The sequence below is a fragment of the Zingiber officinale genome, chromosome 3B, assembly GCF_018446385.1.
Source record: "Zingiber officinale cultivar Zhangliang chromosome 3B, Zo_v1.1, whole genome shotgun sequence".
Classification (NCBI taxonomy): Eukaryota; Viridiplantae; Streptophyta; class Magnoliopsida; order Zingiberales; family Zingiberaceae; genus Zingiber; species Zingiber officinale.
The window spans coordinates 54,896,995-54,920,599 of record NC_055991.1 but is presented as its reverse complement, the minus strand read 5'-3'; the positions used below and the strand labels follow the sequence as shown (position 1 = coordinate 54,920,599).

Sequence of the window (23,605 nt, the reverse complement as noted above, 5' to 3'; positions counted from 1 at the left end):
TCGTCCTCAGATCAATTCTTTTCTAGAAGGCTTCAATGAATTAGTGCCTAAGGAACTTATTTTAATATTCAATGACAAGGAACTTGAACTTCTTCTAAGTGGACTTCCAGAGATTGACCGTAAGTTTGTTTCTTGTTTAATTAAAAGTTAGAGTATTGTACTTCATTTAATTCATCTTGCATCATGCAGTTGATGATCTTCAAGCCAACACAGAGTATACTGGATATTCAGCTGCTTCTACTATAATTCAGTGGTTTTGGGAAGTTGTTAAATCATTTAACAAGGAGGACATGGCGAGATTACAACAATTTGTTACTAGAACATCAAAGGTATATTATGACAGTTTTATTGTTTTTTTACTTGACTTTTCTTGATTTTTGACAGGAGATACTACTGACACATAACTAGTTACTAACACAGGCAAAGAGAAAACCTAATTACACTTGAAAACAAAGCATCATATAGAAGTTGAAAATGAATGGTGCATGATTATGCAGCACTGTTGAATAAATACAGCATAATAAAAAAAGATTTAGCAGACAAATGCATCTCTTGTTGATTTTCAGTGCACTTACACAATAGTATAGTAACATTTTGTTCCTAACAAGCAATTAAGGCCTTGCACGCATGGTGGGTTGAATAGTAAAGTTTGGTTGACAGGATTTATAATCTTTTGGATGTAATTCAGGTTCCCCTGGAGGGGTTTAAAGCATTACAGGGTATATCTGGTCCCCAGCAGTTTCAGATTCACAAGACATATGGTGCTCCTGAAAGGCTGCCCTCTGTACATACCTGGTAATGCCTTGCCACCAATTGTAAAATTCTTTCAGGGGTATAATTATGTTCTACATCTTGGTGTTTTCCATTCCCTCCATTCAATTATATTTTATTGCATTTGATGCTTTCATGTTTCTCTGTACTTGAATCTTAACCAAACATTAATAACTTTCAATCAATGTGCAGTTTTAACCAACTAGATCTACCAGAATACTCTTCCAGGGAACAATTAGAAGAAAGGTTGTTGCTTGCTATCCATGAAGCTAGTGAAGGCTTTGGTTTTGGTTAGACCTTGTGCCAGTTGATAACATATGACTATTTTCTCTCTGCCATGTACAGGTCAGTTGCTTTCTTTGATCTCTCAAATATATTGTTAGCCTTAATTTTTAGGTTAACTAGCTTATTTTGTACCAAAAATTAACTAACTGGTCTTTCAATTTTATAGCATGTCTATTTTATCATTTATTTTACCAATTGCTGATTTTGACCCATCAAATGCCTCTTTGAGTGAGGAGGATTTCTCTCGACCTGCCTAGGTGGGAGTATTCACTCACTACTCAGACTCAACCATTGGCTTAAAAGTTCTACTTGATAATCTCTCACCCTAACTTGAAAAACATTTCATTGGCAACAAGTCACCATATCACAATTTCCACTTAAGTCCCTGTCAATGCCCAGAAGTATGATCATTCTTAATCAAACAGCATGTAAAGTCCAGTGGTGACTCTATCAATCCCAACACCAAACCATTCTTTGTTAAGAAATTTAAGAGCCACCATATTGTTTCAAGAGGTTACCATTTATGTTACATAAATAACGCTTTTTGCACTTCTGTTAAATGACTATATCAAATGGTTTTTATGGTTATGTAACATTTATGCAATGCAATTAGAATCACGCGTACAGTTTAGTTTCTAATTTGTAATATATATCTTTTCGAATAGGTGTCCTCAAGAGTATTGGGAAGAATGCCGACTAGCTAAAAAAATGAAGAGACTTTAACCAATTAAGGAGCACTAGGAGCTGCAATCCCTCCTCTTCACCGACATCTAAGTAGAAAATCTTGTGTTATATTGTTCTACCTTTGTTTTAATAGTGTTATCATTTTGTTGGTTGCTTATGAAATTTTGTTGGTTGCTTATGAAATTTCTTCAGAATGTTATAAATATTATTTTTGAATGTTAGAAAATTGTATATTAAATTTTATTTTGAAATTTAGTATTTTGAATGATTTATAATATTGGAAAATTGTGTATTAATTTTTTTTTATTTTTTTTCTAAAAAAGACAACGGTTTTTCACCGTTGTCGTAGATAGTTTAAAACTGTTGTTGAAGACCTTGTTATTAAAGGTAGACGCTCAAAGACAACGGTGAAAAACTGTTGTCTTTGAAGGAAAAGACAATAGTTTTTCACCGTTGTAAAAAATGTTGTCTTTGCCTTCAAAGAAAACGGTTAAAAACTGTTGTCTTTTGCCACCCCTTTTAACAACACGGCCTTTAACAACAGTTCAAAATGGCCTACGACAACGGTGAAAAACCGTTGTTGTTTGACTTTTTTCTTGTAGTGCAAGCTAGATGATTATACAACTAATATGATAAGAATGAATTAAAGAAGGCAATGACAACATAGAGTTGGAAAGCTAATTTCATTTGGGATTATATTTATATATTAATCTTACCGAGATCTCTTCCCACACTTTTTGTTTTATATTTTATGGAACAGTAGGCCAAGACTTTATGTTGATTGGCATCATAGTTCTAGCAACAGAGCCAATGTACGATTGCAATGCCTTTCCATTTGCATTGTATAATGGGCGCCCCATGTCATCATAATCAATCTTCGCTTTTTCCCCCCATCTTGCAGCTGCAGTGAGTTTACACATTGATGTAGGACCTCGTTTATTCTTCTGCACATCTACAGAATGTTCTTCTCTATTAGTAACTCCATGTAGCTCCGCATCGACTACTCCATGTAGCTCAACATCGGCTACTCCATGTATATCCTCAACTGCTACTCCCTTTTTTGTACAGCCCATCGAGTATTATTTGCATAATAACATAAATGTAACCAATGTTAAAATTTGTACAATAATAGTAACATAAACATGACGTATATAATTACAATAACACATATAAATAAATAACAACACAAGCGTAAACATGATATAGAATTGCATAACATAATTACTTAAAGTGCATACAGCATTACTTCATGTTCAAAACATAAACATTGGATAAAAATACAAAACATCATTTTTTTCTTTTTTGTGACCCATACCCCCTCAATTTCTAATCTAAAATATCTTTCATGTGCAGGAATACAATGAATATCAACATCATCAATTGGTCGAGAATCTGGAATACTGCTCCAATCATCATCATCTCCCTCATAATATCTATTTGGAACTGGGAGCACAATTGACCACCCCTTTTTTAATGGGTCATCAATATAAAAGACTTGGTTGACTTGACTTGCAAGGACAAATTCGTCATTCTTGTGTCCTCGTTTGTTCAAATTAACTAAGGTGAAACCACATTTATCATTGTTGATTATTCCTTTGTCATTTGCAACCCACGCGCACTTGAAAAGAGGAACGTGAAATTGATGATAGTCTAATTCCTATATTTCTTCAATCACTCCATAGAAAGATACATCAGCTAGCAAGGGATTCTTATCTTTAGCACTACATACAAGCATGGTGTTGGCAACTAAAGAAACCCCACTGTTTTGGCAAACTCTGTCATCATCCCGCGCCTTTATTTGGTATAAATTACCATTTATCACATAACTATTATACTTAAGGATTTGCACACGCGGTCCATGGGACAACCATGTTAATGTCGATGTTGTTCCACCATTGCAACTGTCAATTTCAGCAGCCACCTAACATGTATTCAATTTGAATATGGTGATTAAAAATAGTAGATATAAGTTGTTCAGTGCAAATGATAGTAATAGTTTAATGAATCTAGTATCCACCTTTGCACGAAACCAATCAATAAATCTCTTATTGTGAGCATCTTGTATCCACCTTTCATCTTTCTCTTTTTTGGGAAACATTGATTTCAAAAATGTTTTATGTTCACTGTAGAAGTATTAATATATAAATTTGTGTCAGACATTAGATAATCTCAATTACATATGCAGAATCATAAATAATATAAAACACTTACATTATATAGGGAGATACTTCTTCCATATTTTCTAGCACAGTCAAATGTGCTTGTTCCAGATCAACTTGTTGCACTACAATTGGTGTGTTGCATGCTTGCAAGCCAGAAATATTTTCTTTCGAGTCTCGAATTGATTGAGGGACTCCAATAGGATCAACACCATTAAGATATTCTGAACAAAACTCAATTGCTTCTTCTGCTAAATATCTCTAAACAATGCAACCTTCAGGATGTTTTCGACTGCCCACATAACTCTTAAGCACATTCATGCATCTTTCAAATGGATACATCCATCTGAAGTAAACTGGTCCACATAATCGGACTTCTTGAACAAGATGGATAGTTAAGTGAAGCATGATATCGAAGAAAGATGGGGGAAAATATTGCTCTAATAAGCAGAGTGTAACAACCAAGTCAGATTGCATCTTATCTAACTTGGCTACATCTATAACCTTGCAACAAATATCTTTGAAGAAGAAGTATAATCTTATGATGGCATATCTAACATGTTTTGGTAGTGCATCACGTATGACTATTGGCAAGAAATGCTGCATTAATACATGACAATCCTAGGATTTCAAGCAAGTCAACTTCAACTGATCCATACACACAATATTATTCATGTTTGAATAGAAACCTTATGGAACTTTTATATCCTTTAATGACTTGCACACTTACAACTTTTCTTTTTTTGTGAATGAGCACGCAGCAAGAGGAAGATATGTTTTCTTCTCCCCAACTATAGGTGTTAATTCAGGCCTAATTCCCATCTCAACCATGTCCAACCTAGCTGCCATATTATCCTTGGTTTTTCCTTTAACATTCATCAAAGTATTAATGAGGGATTCAAAGACATTTTTCTCAATGTGCATAACATCAAGACAATGCCTTACATGCAGGTGTTTCTAATAAGGAATATTAAAAAAGATTGACTTCTTCTTCCAACATTTTCTGAAATTTGTTGCTCCAAAATATTTTTCTTCTATGTTGACTTCTAACTTATTAGCCTTTGCATTCTTTATTTTCCCTCTCACACTTATCTTCTTTCCAAACTCACACCTTATGTCAGAAAGTTTGTCAAACAACTTAATTCCAGATAATGGTCTAGCTACTTCTCCAAGTTCCTCCATGCCATTAAACTCCTTCATTTGCCTACGATAGGGATGAAACCATGAAAGGAATCTTCTATGGCCAGCAAATGACATTTTCTTCCCATTTTCCAAGTGTTTTGCATAAGTATCTTCTCCGCATACTAGACATGCATAATAACCATGTGTACACTACAACAAAAACCTTCATAGACATCGGTTTTCCACCGGTGTCTATTTCATTTTCGACTGATGTCTATGAAGTCGAGGTTAAAAGTCTGCCATTTTAGACATTGGGTTAAAACCGGTGTAGTATCACTTAACGACACCGTTTCATCAGCGGTGTAAAACCGATGTAATATTGTATGTTAATAACATCAGTTTTGGCAGCGGTAAATGACCGATGTAATATTAGTTAATAACATCGGTTTTGTAGCGGTGGAAAATCGATGTAATATGTATATTTTTTAACAGCACAAATTTGATTTCCGAAACAATGAAAAACCGACAATAACAAAAAAAATACACAAATATTCATAAATTATACAAATATTCTTCATTCAATAATATCCATAAAATACACAAATATTCACAAATTATATAAATATTTTTCTTACAACAATATCCATAAAATACCCAAACATTCTTTTTACATCAAAAACTAGCTAATAGATATCAAAATCAAGGTAGAACATTCTTTTAACACATCAAGGTAGAACCGCACTTCAAATGTAATCTAGCATACATTCAGCCCACTCGAACCGCACTTCATCAATTTCAACTCTGGAGTACTTGAGATTTATAAACTGTAAAAACACATAAATAATATATTAGTAAATCAAGACCAAAAGTTATAGTTGAAAAAGCAGTAAGAGCACTAGGTAACAAGATGAGTAATTGGAATGCTTAAAAAGAGAAATGTTAATCATCTCAACCACAAATAAATAGAAAGAAGAATCATAGATGTAAGATACTGATATAGTCCAACACCGACACAAATTCAAAGAAGAAATTGCCTATCTTTGTAAGCTAAAGCCAAATTTGCATGGGCTTGAGGCATAGTTGGTCTGATATTCACAGCACGTATATAATCCTGAATTGCTTCAGTAACTCTACCAATCTCCTTAAATGTGTTCCCTCTATTGACAAGACCATCAACAGCAATCTGCGAAGAACTTCATTGTAACAGGCTATCGCTTCTGCATAATTTCCTTATTGTAATACAAGAGAACTATCAATTTCCAACTAGGGGCAAAGACAGCAAAGAAGATGATAGACAAATTATATGACTTTCTTCTATTAAATGAGGCAATATGCAGTAACTCTCAAACTAGCAATGAAAAAGGCAGATATAGTACTCTACCTGTTGCTTGTATATAATAGCCAAGTTGTTGAAGGGCACAGATATCCCTGTTCTAACTGCTAAAGTTGCCTTATAGAATGATGCAGCAACACTCATCATATTACTGCATGAAGAGAAGTTTCATTAAGGAACAAAAATAAACTATCCGCACAGTTGTCATCAAACATTTCTAAAGCTTACCAATCCATGTATATATATGTTGCCAAGGCTTGACAATGCTTGTGGATGGTTAGGTTGTAAAGCAAAGCATGACTTGAGAAAAATTATTAAAATGAAGTTATTCAACAAGGAAAAAAACAACTTGTTATTATCTCCCTGATTTCAGGATCATATGATTCCAGTTTCAGAACTAAAATTCTTCAAATCCGTAACATTCTGAACGGTTGGGTTTTTTCTGCAGTTGGGCCCTGTACTTCAAAAGACGGTAGAATCTTTTCATCTCCTCCCTCCTATGGAAAATTATGTTCCCCCATTTAAGGACCCTTGGAGGTTTTGGTGACGACTACAATATTTTGGTATGAAACCTTCCAACGTGTCTACAGATGGCCTTCATTGTATTTTTTGTATATACCTTGCTTGGTGTTTGGATTTGTTTATGCAAGGAATGAGCACTGCATCATCTACTGGGGATCTTTAACTATGCTTTATTTTTGAAGCAGCTACATCAGCACATTGGGTTACATCACGTCTGCTCCCTGAGAATTTGCACCATTTTAGGTGGAAAGCTTGTGAAGCAAAACTATCATCAACTTATAATAAGCATCAACTTTGAGTCAAAAGTTGTTACCGGTTGAACGACGCCCTTATTTAACTCTTCCAATATTATAGAAATAAAGACAAACCAACCAATAACTTGTTTTTATATGCTTATGTTGTAACACCCACTAAGCTTTTAAGATAAAATAAGAGAATGATGAATTTGCCTTAGAAAAATATTAGTAGAATGTTGAACCAAAAAGAAATAAAAAGAAATAAAAATAGGGAGTTGTCAAGGATTGAACCTTGAACCTCTCATGATGTAAATGATAGGATTAATGGGTAAGAACCAGTTGGGATAGGAATAATATATTGATAGCAAAGGAGGAAAACTCATGATAAGGATGAGAGTAAAAGCTAGCCAAAAGAAAACAAGAAAAGAACAAGAGAAAGGCAACTTGCCTTCCTTCTTTTCTGTCCCTCTTCCTCTCTCTTTTTGCCGTGACTTAAAGAGGACCATTAAGGGGATTCATTCCCCCTTGTTTCATCATGAATGATAAGAACAAATAAATAAATAAAATAAAAAGAAAATGAAAAAAAAGGGCTAAGGGAGACAAAAACCAATTTTGCTACCTCTTCCCCCTTAACATAAAAGGGAGCATGTGAAGAGAAGATTTGATTTTTCTCTCATTTCTCTCATTCTCCCCTCTCCATCACCGAGAACCTCAGCCCCCTCTCCTCCATTTCCGGCCCCCAAAACAAAGTTCCTCCTAGGATACAAAGGAGGGCTACCAAAGGAAATCAAAGGAGGAGAACAAGAAGAAGAGACCCTTTCTTCCATCACCACACTTTAGAACCACAAGCGAAAAGGATGTAAGTATCCCCTCACCTGTGGTACAAGTAGTTTTGATGTGTTTTTGGATTTTATGAGGATTTTAAAACCTAGAACAAAGTTGTGAAAAATTCAGCCAAAGGAAGGACTTGTGATCCTAGGAATGTTTAAAATAAGCCTTGATTCATGATAATTTTTCTATGCTTTGCAAGAAGGTTTTCTCTCATATTTTTATATATATGTGATGTTGGATTAGAGATGTATCTAACCCTAGAGTTTCGGCCAAAAAGGTTTTATAAGGGATAGGGAATTTATTTGTTTACCTAACTTGCACAAAACCCTCTAAATAAATGGTTAAGGATCCATTATTGTTTTCATACTTGAAGGTTACTTGGAACCAAAAGTATCCCACACACAAGTTTCGGCCAAGGAAGGGTTAGGGTTAGGAATACTTTGGATTTAAACTCACCATGTTTATATGATAGAATATAGAGTTTCTTAAAGAAGTTGCATGCTTGTATGTTGATAGAAACTCATGAACACCACTCTTAATGTTTCGGCCATGGTAAGGTGGATGGCTTAGAATATCTTAAACAGATTTTTAACATGCTCAAAACCTCCATGATAATAAGATATGAAAGTTGTTTAATGCTCCCATGCTTAATTAGAGTATAGGAAAATTGGTTGCATGTTATATGATAATTATGACCACAAGGGTCCTAGCTTGTTGTGAACCAAACTTATATGTATAGTTCTTTGATATTTTTGCCATAAAACTTGTTTAGGTTTTCCATACTTTAGGCCACCTAAAACCTAGTTTAAAGACTTGGAAGGTTTCGGCCAAACATATGCTATGAGATAAAGAAAGGAAAAACCTAGGAAACCTAAGACACAATTTAAATGTATGCTTATAGTGCTTGACTTTTATACATGTTATGAAATGTGTTATGACTTGCTATGCTTTTATGCCATTTGAACAAATTCTATGCTTGATGAGGTTCGGCCATGTAGGGTTAAAGACCTAGAAACCCTAAAAATTTAGACCTCATGTGTTAAAGATGCTTCTTATGAAATTGAGATAACATGTTGATTGTGTTCACATGCTTATATATTTAACTATGATTCAAATGGGCACCTTAAGGTCTCGTCCATGAAGGCATACATGCCCTAGAAACCCTAGAACTTACATTGAACATGCTCATGTCACTCTCCATGAAATATGAAATGTAGAAAGCTAAAAAAAAATTCACATGCTATATGTTGTTAGTGACCTAAATTGATGCTAAGGGAAGTTTCGGCCATGATCACTTGTATGATGCCATTTATGAATTTATACATGATGTTAGAGTAAGTTCACATGCTTGTATGCTTGCTTGAAAACCTAAATGAGTACTTGTAAGTTTCGGCCAAGACATAAATTTAAGGGCTTAAAGAATTTAGGAACTAACTCAATGGTGCTTACCATATCCCTTGAAATGAATGCTATAAATATGGTTAAGGTTTCCATGCTTTATGTCCTTTAGAACCTTGTTTCACACTTGTTAAGATTCGGCCAAATGAGGTTTAAGGACTTGGAGAACTTAGAGTTCAAGTAAACCTTGTTTATGATACTTCCTATGAAAATGATATGTGAATGAATTAGGTTCTACATGCTTGGATGTGTTTAAAACCTAAATGGGCACCTAAGAGGGTTTCGGCCATGATAAGAACCCAAAGGATTAGGAAGCTTAGTACCCAAATTAATCATGTTACATTGTTCCTTATGATTGGATGAGCACATGATATACTTTTATGCTTAGACATGTATGCTTGTGAGCTATACCAGATGAGAATTTCTACGATATGTTATGAGTTCAAAATATGCATGTTTTATGTTATGATATGTGGGTAAATCTTACATGCTTTGGTGATATGATATGAGCTGAAAATATGCATGCTTATGTTATGATATGTGGTTAAATTATGCATGCTTTGATGCTATGTTTAATGCTTAAAATATGCATGCTTTCATGATATGCTATGTGGTTAAATTATGCATGCTTTGATGCTATGTTTAGTGCTTAAAATATGCATGCTTTCATGATATGCTATGTGGTTAAATTTTGCATGCTTGATGATATGCTTTATGCTTAAGATATGCATGTTTTTATGATCCATGCCTAATGTATGCCTAAGTGATGCATACTTTTATGATATGATGTATGCCTAAGTGATGTATACCTTTATGACATGGTGTATGACTAAGTGATGCATACTTTTATGACATGATGTATGCCTAAGTGATGCATACTCTTATGATATGATGTGTGCCTAAGTGATGCATGCTTTTATGATGTATGATATGTATAAGTATGACATGTACTTTACTTTATATGGCTTGTACCAAGGGTGGGCTCCATAAGCGCCCCGGGGTCGATAGAATAAGACTCGGGCCTCGTTAGGGATGGGCTCCTAAGTGCCCCTAGGTCGATGGAGTAAGACTCGGGCCTAGTATGTTTGCCTTGTAGGGTTCAAGACTTGCTACCTTGGACCTACATAGGTTGCGCGCAATATGTAAGTGGTACATAGCCGGGATCCCCTTTAAGTTGAGATTATGTTCAAGTATATATGTAAGAAGAAATGGTTTTAAAGATCATGAGACATACACATGCTTTTCGGATACATGTTTTTCAAAATCATATTGCATATACCTTATGATGATTTATGATATGCCTTGGTTGTCGGGATCTTAGATGGCTAGAGGGGGGTGAATAGCCTCTTAAAAACTTAAACACAAATTTCTACAAAGAAACTTGTTAGCACAGCGGAATTAGGAAACTAAAACAAAGAGGAAGCAAGCACACTAACACACGGATTTACGAGGTTCGGGGATAACTTGCCCCTACTCCTCGGCGTGCCCGTAAGGTGGACGACCCCTGATCTTTGGTAGATCGCACCCCGGATAAATTCCGGCTAAAGCTCCTCCTTCTCGGTGGAGTAACCTCTCCACAAAGTCTCAAGAAATATATATATTAAAGAACAAGACTTACAGAGCTCGGTGGAAAAGAAGAATGAACTAACGCTTACAACCACGCGAGGATCAGTGGAAACAGAGAACTCACAGATAGCAGTTTCTCACCCGAGAGCTCAAGAACTTAGCACACCTCAACGATCAACAGAACGTTTTGTTTTCTTTTTTCACTTTCTTGCTTTCTTGTTGTTCTTTCCTCTCGCTTTTTCACTTTCTTGCTTTCTTGCTGTCACGGATCATGGTCAAACTGCACAGAATCATCGCTGCAGCCAATCCCTCTTCCTCCTTACCTGGTTCTCTGAACTCACACCAATGAAATCACAGTCTTCGCTGGTGTCTTCTGAGCTCGAACCAATCACCAGGAGTCAAGCGGATCGCAGCCAGATCACACCAATAGCCGTTGATGCCTTAAATGCACCATGCGTCGCGAATCACAGCAGAAAGGCCATTTGTCGTATTCCTCTTATGGACTTAATTTGAAATTAGGCTTGGAATGATACCTGTGATCCTGCAAACTCAAAAGCTAACAGCACAGAGGGTTATATCACATGAATCAGGCAGATCAAATGTAGTGGAGGAATCGCAGAAACAGCGAACAAATCTGATTGTGTGTGGATCGGTCACCAGACCGATCCATGGACCGATCAGGACATATCCTGATCGGTCCGCAGCTTGTCTGATCGGTCGTGGAGACCGATCAGACTGCAAGTGGATCGATCTCCACGACCGATCCCCTGCCTTCTTCTCTTCGCAATACCATCTCCTGATCGGTCTCCAAGACCGTTCAGATTGCACTCAGTGTGCTACTGAGTGTTTCCTGATCGGTCTATAGACCGATCAGATTACACTCAGTGTGCTACTGAGTGTTTCCTGATCGGTCACCAGACCGATCCATGGAAACTTAGTTTCACTGGATCGGTCTGCTGACCGATCCACTGTCTTATGTATCACTGGATCGGTCTGCCGACCGATCCAATGTACCATGGAATGTCCACTTAAGTCCCTCTCTGACCTAATCCGGAGAACAAACTACCGAGCCCTCTCCAACTTCGTCCGGTCCAGAGAACGAGCTACCGAGCCCTCTCTGACTTCGTCCGGTCTAGAGAACGAGCTACCGAGCCCTCTCTGACCTAGTCCGGAGAACGAGCTACCGAGCCCTCTCCGACTTCGTCAGGTCCAGAGAACGAGCTACCAAGCCCTCTCTGACCTAGTCCGGAGAACGAGCTACCGAGCCCTCTCCGACTTCGTCTGGTCCAGAGAACGAGCTACCGAGCCCTCTCCGACCTAGTCCAGAGAACGAGCTACCGAGCCCTCTCCGACTTCGTCAGGTCCAGAGAACGAGCTACCGAGCCCTCTCTGACTTCGCGTGCCAAGTTTCCAACTTGGACTTTTCCCTTCCACTTGATCAACCTTGATCATTAATCAAACCGAGTTTAATTAACATCTGATACAAACTTAAATCCGTGTCAACATCAAAACAATAGCCAGGTCAGACTGTATCAACAATCTTCCCCTTTTTGTTATTTGACAACACGATTTAAGTTTAGATCAGAAATGTTCTTATTTTCATAATTTTAGGGGAATCAAGATCCTCCCCCTAAGATGGATACACCACTAAGTCAATAACGGGAATCAAGATCCTTCCCGTTATCTTCTCCCCTAAAATCAAGCCTTCATACATATCTAAACTTAGGTATCCTCTCCCCCTTTGTCAAACACCGAAAAGGTGCAAATGAGGTGACAAAACTCAAAAGACTCCCCCTTAACCCATACTGTCTTTTTCTTAATGCACCTAGAATTCCCTCTAAGTGTATTATGAGACAGTAATAAAGAAATAAGAGGCAGTCAAGACAAAGCATATGAACAGCATATCAATAGCCAATAGGAAATGACACATAAAGAAAAACAGGAAAATGAGCAGCATAAATAGATGAAATAAGCAAATATCCAGGTCATACAAAAATATCCAACAAAATAGCATCCAAAACACAGACAGTCAAAGTGACAAACAGAATGTATCAATCAATGTCCTCAACAGGAGGAACCTCATCATCATCTGCGGGAGGCACGTAATCCTGAGGCGGCATGCTGGAGCTCGAAGGTGGATGACCCGAGAAATGCTGCGGAGGTGGGTAGTTGGCCATCCAGCCCAGAAGCAACTGCTGTGTCACCAACTACTGACTGCGTAAGTCATTGTAGCGCTGGTCGATCCGAACACGCAGTCCATGGAGCTCATCGTGCTGATCGAAGCGGCTCTCTAGCTCAGCGATCTGCCAGCACAGATCAGGATCGGCCTCATCAGCAGCAGGAGGAGGAGCAGCAAACTATCGAGGAAGTGCCCGTGGTAACTCTCCCAGACCTCTCCCATCCTTCCATCGAACAGTCCCATTTTGTCCCAAGATACCAGACTTGGAAAATGCCCGTTTCCCAAGTCTGCAATCCTGTCTGACCATCTTCACTATCCTACCCTTAGACATATCTATCAGAAGGGTCTCGAGCCAATCTGTAATTATATGCCCATAAGGCATATAAATAGTGGAGCTGCTAGGCTGAGTATATGAGATGATCGAAGAATAGATGCTCGACATGATATCAAAATCGAGACGCCGACGCAAACCATAAAGCATCAGGCAATGGTATGGTCGGATCTCTGCTAGAGGTTTGGATGTGATTGGAAGAAGACAGTTTGTGACTATCTTAAAAAGAATATAGTCAGGAGGAGATAGTCTCAGAGCCGCAAAAGTAGGAAACTTGACATCCAACTCATCCAGTCCATCCGGTCTAGGGTGTCCAAAGAAATACTCATAGATAGTGTCAGGTGATACATCAAGTGGAGGAGGTAATGACTCTGGTAAATCAGGATAAATGGGAAAAGGATCTCCTGAACACATTCGGCAACCTAGATACCTAAAGAATTCTACGAGTTCTCTTAGCGACTCTGGTTTTATAAGCACCATCACTGGTCTGATGAAGATTGTTGTAGAATTCAGATACTAGGTCATAGTTGATGTCCCTTTCTAGGTAGACTAACGAGTCAAGTTTGTAATATGCCAGGGTTTCGAATACAGAGGGACAAAACTCATCCATGTACTTTCGATCCACAGATCGACATGGGAGTAGCTTGAATGTCCTCTGTTGAAACGCTTGTTTAAACTGTCGGTTCGGGAATCTCGAAGAAGAGGAAGGTTGAGGTCGGGAGGGTGCCTGGGACTTGGATTTCTCAGCAGATGACTTAGACGTACCCTCACCGGTTGATTTCTTCCTAAATAGGTCAAAAATGGGAGTCCACGGGAGCCACAGAGTCGAGAACCGAGACAACACACAGAGATACACTGTGAAAAGAAACTAAAATGCCAAAAATGAACAGATTTCGGGGAGAAAGGAAGTTACCTGGGCGCCATTTGAGGCTTTCGGAGAAGATGGAGAGAAGAGTCAGGACTGAGGAGTGGTTCGGCTAGGGTTTTCGGCGTGAAATGAGAGGACGAAGGATTGGGCAAAGTTAAAGAGGGTGATCAGATCATAAGATCGGACGGCTGTCCGAAAAGGAGAAATCCTGACCGATCAGGGAACGTCCTGATCGGTCAGGGAGTGTCCTGATCGGTCGTGGAGACCGATCAGGGAGCCTCCTGATCAGGCCCTGGACCGATAAGAGGTGGATCAGAGGTCGCGTGCCAGCCTCCTGATCGGTCGTGGAGACCGATCAGGGAACCTCCTGATCGGTCCTCGGACCGATCAGATATCGAACAGAGAGGTGGAACTCTCCTGATCGGTCGTAGAGACCGATCAGATATCATCCTGATCGGTCCCTGGACCGATCAGTGTCTGATAATCAGTGATTTCAGTCTCTAAAATTCTTATCGAAAGCTCTGAAACTTGGTTCAACAACTTCCAAGTTCAGAACCTAGGATCTGAAGAGCCCACAGATTATATTCAGTGATACCAATGAATATTTCCTAATGATGAGCTCTAATGATTTGGAATTATTTAGGGCTCGAAAGTTTCAGACACTTCATAACAAATGTGTTGAATCTCAAAGTTTCAAAACCAGAGAAGTTTGTTTTGTTTGTTTGCTGAAACCAAGGTAATAAATCTGACTCAGGCTATCGGTTCAAAATATATCCTTGCTATGAGTAGTTACAAGTTTGTCAAAATATGTCAAAATTTCTTCACCAACTTGTCCTATTTTCAATCAAAATCAGGAAGGTATCAATCAAGGGTATCAATCAACACATGAACAAGGTTAGATGATTTCTAGACACAGGTCCAACCAAGATTCCTTGGTTGGAATATATGAGTAAGATCTAGGAGCCAAATACACATGAATTATGTAATGGCCTTCCCCATACTCAATTTATGTCTCTTCAACCTAATTATTCAAGGATGCATGATACATTTTGAATAATTTGGTTGATCCTAGCATCTCACCCCATTTCTAGCAAACAAAAGTATTTTGTTAAACCTTATAGTTTGTGTGAGATGTTCCCAAGTTGCCCAAATTAATTTCTCAATTTCTCTTGTCATTTTAATGGTCCTTATTGATCATGATGTGGTCAAAATGACTTATTGAGCCAAACACATTCCCAATTCCCTCCTTAAATGACTAAATTCATTTTTCGGAAGGGGTTTGGTGAAAATATCGGCTAGGTTTGACTTTGAATCAACATATGTGAGTGCAATGTCTTCCCTAGCTACGTGATCTCTAATGAAGTGATGACGCACTTCAATGTGTTTGGTCCTAGAATGATGGACTGGATTTTTCGTTAGGTTTATTGTGCTAATGTTGTCACACAACACTTGCACTCCTTTATATGAAAGTCCATAATCTTCTAGAGTGTGAATCATCCACAACAATTGTGATACACTCTCTCCCATGGCAATCTATTCAGCCTCGGTCGTGGAGAGAGCAACACAATGTTGCTTCCGACTTGACCAACTAATCAACGATGAACCTAAAAATTGGCAACCCCCACTAGTGCTTTTCCGATCCAATTTGCATCCAGCATAATCGGAATCGGTATAGCCTATCAAATCAAAAGACTCCGTACGAGGGTACCACAGTCCTACTCTAATTGTGCCCTTGAGATATCTTAGAATTCTCTTAACTGCAGTTAAATGAGATTCCTTGGCACAAACTTGATATCTAGCGCACATGCCCACAGCAAAAAGTATGTCCAGTCGACTAGCTGTGAGATATAGAAGACTACCGATCATGCTTCTATATTGCGTTAGATCAACTGGTTTCCCACTCTCATCATTGTCAAGACGAGTGTTTGTTGCCATTAGAGTCACTCATTTTGAATTTTTTGAGCATCTCTTGAGTGTATTTCGTCTGATGGACATAAATTCCATCTCGAGTTTGTTTGATTTCAAGTCCAAGGAATAATGTCAAATCTCCTACTAGACTCATCTCAAACTCACTTTCCATGTGAGAAATAAATTCATTCAAATAGCCCTTGTTATTTAAGCCACAAATTATGTCATCGACATACACTTGGGCTACAAAAATGTTTTCACCATCTCTACGCAGAAATAGTGTTGGGTCTATTTGGCCTCTTACAAAACCCTTTTCTAGTAAATATGTTGACAACCTTTCGTACCAAGCTCGTGGTGCTTGTTTAAGCCCATAAAGTGCTTTCTTGAGCTTGTACACGTGGTTTGGAGCTTCGGTATTCACAAACCCCGGTGGTTGTTCAACATAGACTTCTTCTTTAATAAAGCCATTTAAGAAGGCAGATTTAACATCCATTTGATAGAGCTTGAAACCTCTATGTGCAGCAAAAGCTAGCATCAAACGAATGGACTCTAATCGGGCCACGGGAGCATAAGTCTCATCATAATCGACACCTTCGACTTGACTATAGCCCTTGGCTACAAGTCTTGCCTTGTTTCTTACAACTTCTCCCTTTTGATTTAACTTATTTTTGAAGACCCATTTAGTTCCAATAATGGTGGTCTTCTTAGGTCTAGGAACTAAGTCCCACACTTGGCTCCTTTCAAATTGACCTAACTCATCTTGCATAGCTATGATCCAATCAGGATCGCGCAATGCCTCATCAACTAATTTTGGTTCAATCTCTGAAATCAATGCGACTTCATTAGACTCATTTCTAAAGAATGACCTAGTCCTAACCCATTGTTGGATGTCTCCCACAATTTGGTCTTGGGGATGACTAGTGGCTATCCTAGATTGTCTTGGTGTTGGTGGTGCCTCATGAATGATCTCACTAGGCACAAGCAAGGACTCAATATCAGGCAAAGGATCAGATTGAGTTCTTTGTTGCCTTTGCTCATCATCATCAGAGTCAACTTCGACTCTTTCTATGTTTCGATCATTCAAACTTAGCCTTCTAAGTTCAAATTGAATTTCTCCTACATCCCTTGATTGATCATTTAAGTTAGGGATTTCTTCAAAAGCTACATCAGAGGACTCTTCAATCAATTTAGTCCTATTGTTGTAGACTCGATAGGCTTTGCTGGTGAGCGAGTACCCGACCAGTATCCCTTCATCAGCCTTGGCCGAAAATTTTCCAAGATGGTCCTTGGTGTTCAAAATAAACACCTTACTACCAAACACCCTAAGATGTTTAATTGTAGGGGATTTTCCAAACCAAAGTTCATGGGGAGTCTTTCCTAAAAACCTATGTATCAGGATTCGGTTTTGCACATAGCAAGCTGTATTTACAGCTTCAGCCCATAAGTAACTCGGTAGTGAGTACTCATTGAGCATACTTCGTGCAGCCTCTTGTAAGACTCGGTTCTTTCTCTCCACAACCCCATTTTGCTGTGGGGTCCTTGGAGTAGAGAACTCATGCCTATATCCCTTTTCTTGACAGAATTCTAAAAACCTATGATTTTGAAATTCCTCACCATGATCACTCCTAATGGTTTTAATTGTTGTTGATTTTTCATTTTCAGTTCTTCTACAAAAGGAAATAAAAATATCTATGGTTTGATCCTTAGTTTTCAAAAAGAAGGTCCATGTATACCTAGTAAAGTCATCAATAATCACTAAACAGTATCTACTTCCATTTAATGAAATAACACTACTGCAATCAAACAAATCCATATGTAATAAGTCTAAGGCAGTAGTTGTACTTACAGCGCTTTTACCTTTATGAGGCGCTTTAGTTTGCTTACCCTTCTGACATGCATCACACAATTTGGTCTTTTGGTACTTGATGCTTGGTAAGCCTCGCACTAACCCTTTGTTGACCAGCTTCCGGATATTCTTCATGTTCACATGAGCCAACCTCCTATGCCAAAGCCACGATTCTTCTTCTTTTGACATGAAACACTTAGCAGAGGCATTAGTAGCACTTTTAAAAGAAATTTGATAAATGTTATCTACTCTTGTGCCTACTAGTACCGTGTCAAGTGTGTCAATGTATTTGACCAGACATTGACTTGAATGAAACTCAATTGTGTAACTCGTATCACACAATTGACTGACACTTAGGAGATTAAAAGTCATCCCCTTGACTAGAAGGACATTCTTGATTTGGAGGCCTTCGGATATATGAATGTCTCCAACTCCTATAACCTTAAGACTACCATTGTTACCAAATGACACATTACCTCTATTTTTGTTTTGAATGGTAGAAAATAGTGACTTGTCCCCGGTCATGTGCTTGGAGCATCCACTATCAACAAACCAAGTTGATAGACGCTCCCCCTTTACCAATGCATACAAGACACGAAAGATAGATGTTTTAGGTACCCAAATCTTGGGACCTAATGCATCTACAATGAAAGACTTAGGCACCCATGCCTTTGTTACCTTCTTCCTAGTCTCATGAACCCTAGAAACATGCGATCTATGAAATTGGGTTCTTGACACTAAAGAAATAAAGCTAGACTCCTTAGGTTGGTATCCTAATCCAGCCTTGTTGTAGACCGCCCTTTGGGCATTTTGAATAATGTATAGGGTCTTAGAGCTAGTTGAGAATTTTTCAAGCATTTTCTTGAGTTTCTCAACCTCACCCTTCAAGGCCTTGTTCTCATCCCCAAGGACCTCTAGATGTAGGTCATCAACCTCATCTTCCCTAAGGGCCCTCAAGTTTTCTACTTCTTCTTTTAATGATTTATTTTCTGTTTTTGATTTTTTAAGCAAGGTAGACAAATGTGTAATAGTCTTATAGCATTTTTCTAAGTGAGAAGAGGTTACCTCTTCATCATCCGAAGATGATGAAGCCGCGGCTGAAGAGCTTGAGTCATCACTCTCGGACTCGGACTGTAACGACCACCCTTCTTACTACTACTACCCTCTAAAGATGATCGTTACTTAACTACTAACTCTACTTAACCGGTATGATTAAATATCACATGGAAACCCTACCGAAAAATTTCGACAGAATCTCCCCTGTACCGGTGACCAAATCTATAATACAAACATAGTATACGCAGCCAAAGACGGCTGGAACATATTTTCCACAACCACACAGTAATAAAAATCAGAATAAAAACAAAGAAACTACTCTAGCAATAGCAATGACTACAGCACTCCACAAATAATAAAAGAGACTAGCTAGACATGCGGAAATAAACTCAACTACAATCCCAAATGTAATACAACATTAACAGAGGACTAAGAGAAAGTCTAGACAATTTTGCCAGCTACTTCTGGATCTCTCCACAGTCCAGTCACCACACACCTTCATCACCACCACCACCCTGTCGCCTCCCTTTCATATCTTAGCTTTTCCTTTATCTGCGGTAGGAGGAAAAAAAACAAAAGATCTATAAGCGAAAACGCTTAGTAAGTACTAATCTATCTCACAAAAACATCGAAGTGCATAAAAAGAATGCAACAATACTAAAACTGAAATGCTAAAAGCAAAGATGCATGTACTCATGGTATACAGAAATAAAACTGAATACTAAACATGCTCACTAACTGATAGGAAAGTAATGAAACAACTACTGTAAGCTTAGAATTAAAGAACTAAACTTTTATTGATTCTAAGCATAAACTTGTTTCATCTTCTTATATCCTTATACTAGAAATTAATCTTTTAATTTCTCTTTTACTTTCTTCTTCTTTTTCTTCTTGCTTTTCTTATACTAGAAATTAATCTTTTAATTTCTCTTTCACTTTCTTCTTCTTGTTCTTCTTTTCTTTTCTTCTTTGGGCCCAGGCTTAATACCATCTTTGTTTTGCGCGCTCTCTAATAGTGACTGGGGTAGCGAGCCTCCAGCCCTATGAGGATAAAGACCTCGGTCTTACCAGGGCCAAGACCTCGGAATTGGTCACCTGGATTTGTTTAACGACAACCTCGGAAGTCGGGTACTAGCCTCTTACTTTAATTTACTTGTTATCTCTTTTTAACTAGACTTTAGTCTTTTTCTTTACTCATGCTTCTTATAATTCTTTATTGGAGCCTATTAGAATCCTATAGATATATCTAACAAGTATAGGATTACAACTAACCAAGCATACTACATGAAAATAACACAAGGGAAGCCGATCTGAACTCTCTAAGCACGTTATAAAACAAGGCAAAGGAAGCAAATCTGAACTTACTAATCATGCTATAAAATAGAGCAAAAGAAAGCAACTTTAAGCTTACTAATCATGCTATAAAATAGAGCAAAGAAAGCAACTTTAAGCTTACTAATCATGCTATAAAATAGAGCAAAAGAAAGTAACTTTAAGCTTTCTATACATGCTGTAGAATAGGGAAAAAGAATGCAACTTGAGCTTTCTAAACATGATGTAAAGTAGGGAAAAATAAACTAACTCTGAACTGTTATAACAAAGTTATTCTTGCCCTTAAAACAGTAACAAATAATCTATCCAAACTTACTAGTATACTAAGTTGTGCATGCTCATTTAGTGGCAAGGGAAACTAACCATGCAGGGCTGTTCACGTTCATGGAGGTAGCAAACAAAACCCATAACTACCTACTATTAACTAAGGGTTGTTTATGCCCATTTACTCGGCCAAAACAAGAAAGTGAACTTGCTGGAATTTATGGCAGCAGGTGGACATACACGGATACTACAATCAAGAGCTAAACTTCCTCTATACAATTAAACTCAGACAATAAATAGCATGCTCAATAGGTAGGCTACAGAAGGTAAGGAATAAAAGGGAAAAACCCTAACTCATAGTCCTGTTCAATAGCTAAAGGGAAAAACTAGAAAATACTGCTCAAGTTTTACTAATAGTAAAATTAGAAATCTGCTCATTGAAATAAAACTATATTGCTATGAAAAGAAACTTTCATGCCCGGTTACTGGAAACAAATAAGTTTAGGGCTGCATGTTAAAAAGAATACCATTCATACTTAGTAAACCAGCAAGAAGAAGAGTCTAAAGCTGATATGAAATCTGTGGGTTGTTCTTGTTCGGATCTTAACAGGAAATTTGCAGCTGAAATGCTATACTAAGCCACAAAAATATCTAAACTATTTCATGCTCATTGCTTGGCAACAAAACTAAATTCTGAGGCTACATATATAATCCGAGAATGGCATCTCAACAAAGCAAGGAAGAAAACCCTAGCATATTCTTCTACTCGGCACAACAAGATCCGGAAGCAAGGTAACGAAATCCAAAGTTCGGAGCAACTCCTATCGCAGGTGAGTAGTACTTACCATGCCTTCTTGGACTTACAACCAAAGGAGGAGGTCTAGGGTTTCGGTGAAGTTTCAATCTCGGCAGTTTCTTGGTGTTCCCGAGTTCCCTTCGTCGCGGTGATCATGCACGGGTGAAGGCCGGCCGGAAGAAGCCTTCGTCGGCGCCGAAGAAAAGACCTAACGCCGTCGCCCCTTTTCGCCCGAGAGAGGAGCCGCCGCGTGAGAAGAGGAGAGGGAAGTTAGGTTTTTGGGAAAAGAAAACCTAAACCTTCTCTTATAATTCGGGTTTTTATTCATTACTATCTATGCTTTAAATTTATTTCTCCCCATACTTAGTTAACAAAGCCCGTGTAGCTCAGCTGGTTGGGCCGTGTCCGGTTGGGTCGGTCCGACCCGAGGTCGTGTGTTCGAGTCTCACCTCCAACGGTTTTTTGTCAAAACTTCTTTCTTTTTGTAAACATACCAAACGACCTCCAAAAATTACGTAAAAATACTCTAAAAATTTCTAAAAATCTCTAAAATATTTTAAAAGCATTTCCAAATATTTTTAGGGACATTTGGAACTCGAAATGGGGAAATTTGGGTCATTACACGGACTCCTCCCTTGCCATGAGTGCCAATTGCCGAGTACTCTTCTCCTTCTTCTCTTCCTCCTTCGATGAGCTTGAGAAAGATTCATCCCAAGTGGCCTTGAGAGCTTTCTTCTTCTTGGCTCTTTCCTCCTTCTTTTTGGCCCGTTCCTCCTTCTTGAGTTTTGGACACTCACTCCGGTAGTGGCCTTTCTTGCTACACTCATAACATGTAACATTAGTCTTATCGATATTTTGATCATTAGGTTTACCTTTTCCTTTGTATCTTCGGCTTCTTCTCATAATTCTCCTCACGAAGTTGGCCATCTCGCTTGATGATGATCCGCCTTCATCATCAGACTCGGAGGAAGATGTAGATGAAGAAATCTCTTTCTCCTTCTTCTTTTCCCTCTTTCTTCCTCCATCCTTGTTCTTTGGTCCTGCAACTAAGGCAATACCTTTCTCTCTTTGATCTTTGTTAGCAAGTTCATGAAGTTCCATTTCACAAAAGAATTTGTCTAATTTAACAATGGAAAGATCCTTGGAAACCTTGTAGGCATCTACCATAGACGACCACAAGGCATTCCTTGGAAAGGCTTTAAGAGCGTACCTTACTAGATCACGATTCTCCACGCGTTCATCTACGGAATGTAGACCATTGATGATTTCCTTGAACCTCCCATGTAGTTCACTTACTGTTTCGTTTTCCTTCATGGTGAGATTTTGTAGTTGATTCAAGAATAGGTCCCTCTTAGCTATCCGAGAATCTCGAGTTCCTTCTTGGAGCTTGATAAGCTTGTTCCATAAATCTTTTGCACTCGAGAATGGACCTACCTTGACAAGTTGGTCCTTGGCAATCCCACATTGTAAGGTGACTACCGCCTTGGCATCGGCTTGCCCTTTACGAGTTTGTTCGGTAGACCACCTTGATGAATCGAGTTCCTTACCTTCTTCATCCTTCGGTGGTGTGAATCCTTCCTTGACCGAGAACCACATGGAGATATCAGTCTTGAGGTAATACTCCATGCGGCTCTTCCAATACTAGAAATCTGCTCCATCGAAGAAGGGTGGTCTGTTGGTGCTGAATCCTTCCTTCATGGCCATCTTCTTGCTCCTTAGGATGTTAGTCCAGATGAAGAGCACCAGGCTCTGATACCACTTGTTGGGATCTTAGATGGCTAGAGGGGGGTGAATAGCCTCTTAAAAACTTAAACATAAATTTCTACAAAGAAACTTGTTAGCACAGCGGAATTAGAAAACTAAAACAAAGAGGAAACAAGCACACTAACACACGGATTTACGAGGTTCGGGGATAACTTTCCCCTACTCCTCGGCGTGTCCGTAAGGTGGACGACCCCTGATCTTCGGTAGATCGCACCCCGGATAAATTCCGGCTAAAGATCCTCCTTCTCGGTGGAGTAACCTCTCCACAAAGTCTCAAGAAATATATATGTTAAAGCACAAGACTTACAGAGCTCGGTGGCAAAGAAGAATGAACTAACGCTTACAACCACGCGA

At 38.5% G+C, this 23,605-nt stretch overlaps 1 protein-coding gene across 1 annotated transcript; it reads left to right on the top strand.

The window, feature by feature from the left end:
• Positions 1 to 290: 290 nt before the first annotated feature.
• LOC121968301 (E3 ubiquitin-protein ligase UPL1-like) lies at positions 291 to 1,108 on the top strand. The gene is made up of 3 exons (XM_042518735.1): positions 291 to 329; positions 689 to 795; positions 964 to 1,108. The coding sequence occupies exons 1-3, from the start codon at positions 291 to 293 to the stop codon at positions 1,064 to 1,066; spliced, it is 249 nt and encodes an 82-aa protein (XP_042374669.1). The 3' UTR covers positions 1,067 to 1,108.
• The last annotated feature ends 22,497 nt before the right edge of the window (positions 1,109 to 23,605 follow it).

Bases quoted from the DNA above. Each gene is read 5' to 3' on its own strand.
- LOC121968301 (XM_042518735.1), top strand. From the start codon at position 291: ATGGCGAGATTACAACAATTTGTTACTAGAACATCAAAG. The intron at 330-688 runs GTATATTATGAC...GATGTAATTCAG, and splicing joins TTGTTACTAGAACATCAAAG to GTTCCCCTGGAGGGGTTTAA. The intron at 796-963 runs GTAATGCCTTGC...ATCAATGTGCAG, and splicing joins CTGCCCTCTGTACATACCTG to TTTTAACCAACTAGATCTAC.